The sequence below is a fragment of the Anopheles cruzii genome, unplaced genomic scaffold (assembly GCF_943734635.1).
Source record: "Anopheles cruzii unplaced genomic scaffold, idAnoCruzAS_RS32_06 scaffold02355_ctg1, whole genome shotgun sequence".
In the NCBI taxonomy this organism is placed as follows: domain Eukaryota; kingdom Metazoa; phylum Arthropoda; class Insecta; order Diptera; family Culicidae; genus Anopheles; species Anopheles cruzii.
Window position 1 is genome coordinate 2038 of NW_026455940.1, and position 1264 is coordinate 3301.

The 1264-nt window shown below is 42.7% G+C and overlaps 1 protein-coding gene across 1 annotated transcript; it reads left to right on the forward strand.

Moving 5' to 3' along the window:
- Nucleotides 1-353: 353 nt before the first annotated feature.
- LOC128276753 (zinc finger protein 879-like) lies at nt 354-1219 on the forward strand (the record flags this gene model as incomplete). The annotated part of the gene is made up of 1 exon (XM_053015213.1): nt 354-1219. A coding segment is annotated over one exon (866 nt), but the record flags the coding sequence as incomplete, so codon positions are not given.
- Between the last annotated feature and the right edge of the window lie 45 nt (nt 1220-1264).

Here is a 1264-nt window from a genome sequence, read left to right on the forward strand (position 1 = left end):
GCAAACAACGAATGATGTTCATGAACAGGATAAGCACAAAAGCCCTCAGAAAAAACAAAAGCACCATTGTCCTCATTGTTCCGCAACATATACAGCGGTAAACAACTTAAATATTCACATACGCACTCACACTGGCGAAAGGCCTTATAAGTGTAAAGTCTGTGACAAAGCGTTCAAGTCATCTTGCGCTCTAGGACGACACTCGAAAATTCACAATAAGGACCAACAGCATCAGTGTCCTCGTTGTTCAGCTATGTTCGCGCAGCTTTCTAAATTGAAAATCCACATCCGCACTCACACCGGAGAAAAGCCATACCAGTGTAAAGTCTGTGACAAAGCCTTCCATTCATCAGACTATCTGGCAAAACATTCGCAAATTCACAACAAGGGCGCATGGTGTCAGTGTCCTCATTGCCCTTCAAAGTTTCGCAGTTCATCACACTTAAAGATTCACATTCGAACTCATAGTGGCGAAAGGCCTTATGTGTGTAAAGTCTGTGATAAAGCGTTTCATTCATCAGGCATACTAGCAGAACATTCGAAAATTCACAATAAGGACCCAAAGCATCAGTGTCCTCATTGTTCATCAATGTTCGCAAGCTCGTCTAAGCTCAAGATTCATATCCGCACTCACACCGGCGAAAAGCCATACCAGTGTAAAGTCTGTGACAAAGCCTTCCATTCATCAGGCATACTAGCACAACATTCGAAAATTCACAATAAGGACCCAAAGCATCAGTGTCCTCATTGCAGTTCAAAGTTTGCCCGTTTATTTGAGTTAGACATTCACATACGCACTCACACTGGCGAGAAGCCATACCAGTGTAAAGTCTGTGACAAAGCCTTTAGGCAATCAGGTAATCTGGTAGTACATTCGAAAACTCACAATACGGACCAACAGTATCGGTGTCCTCACTGTTCTTCAAGGTTCGTACAGTTATCTAACCTAAAGAGACATATCCGCATTCACACTGGCGAAAAGCCATACCAGTGTAAAGTCTGTGAGAAAGCGTTCAGATCACAAAGCGATATGACAGAACATTCAAAAATGCACAATAAGGACCAACAGTATCGGTGTCCTCATTGTTCTTCAAGGTTCACAAGCTTGTCTAAGCTCAAGATGCATATCCGCATTCACACTGGTGAAAAGCCATACCAGTGTGAAGTTTGTGGCAAATCCTTCCGTTCATCATCATTACTGGCACAACATTCGAAAGTTCACAATAAGGACCAACATCATCAGTGTCCTCACTGTTCATCAATG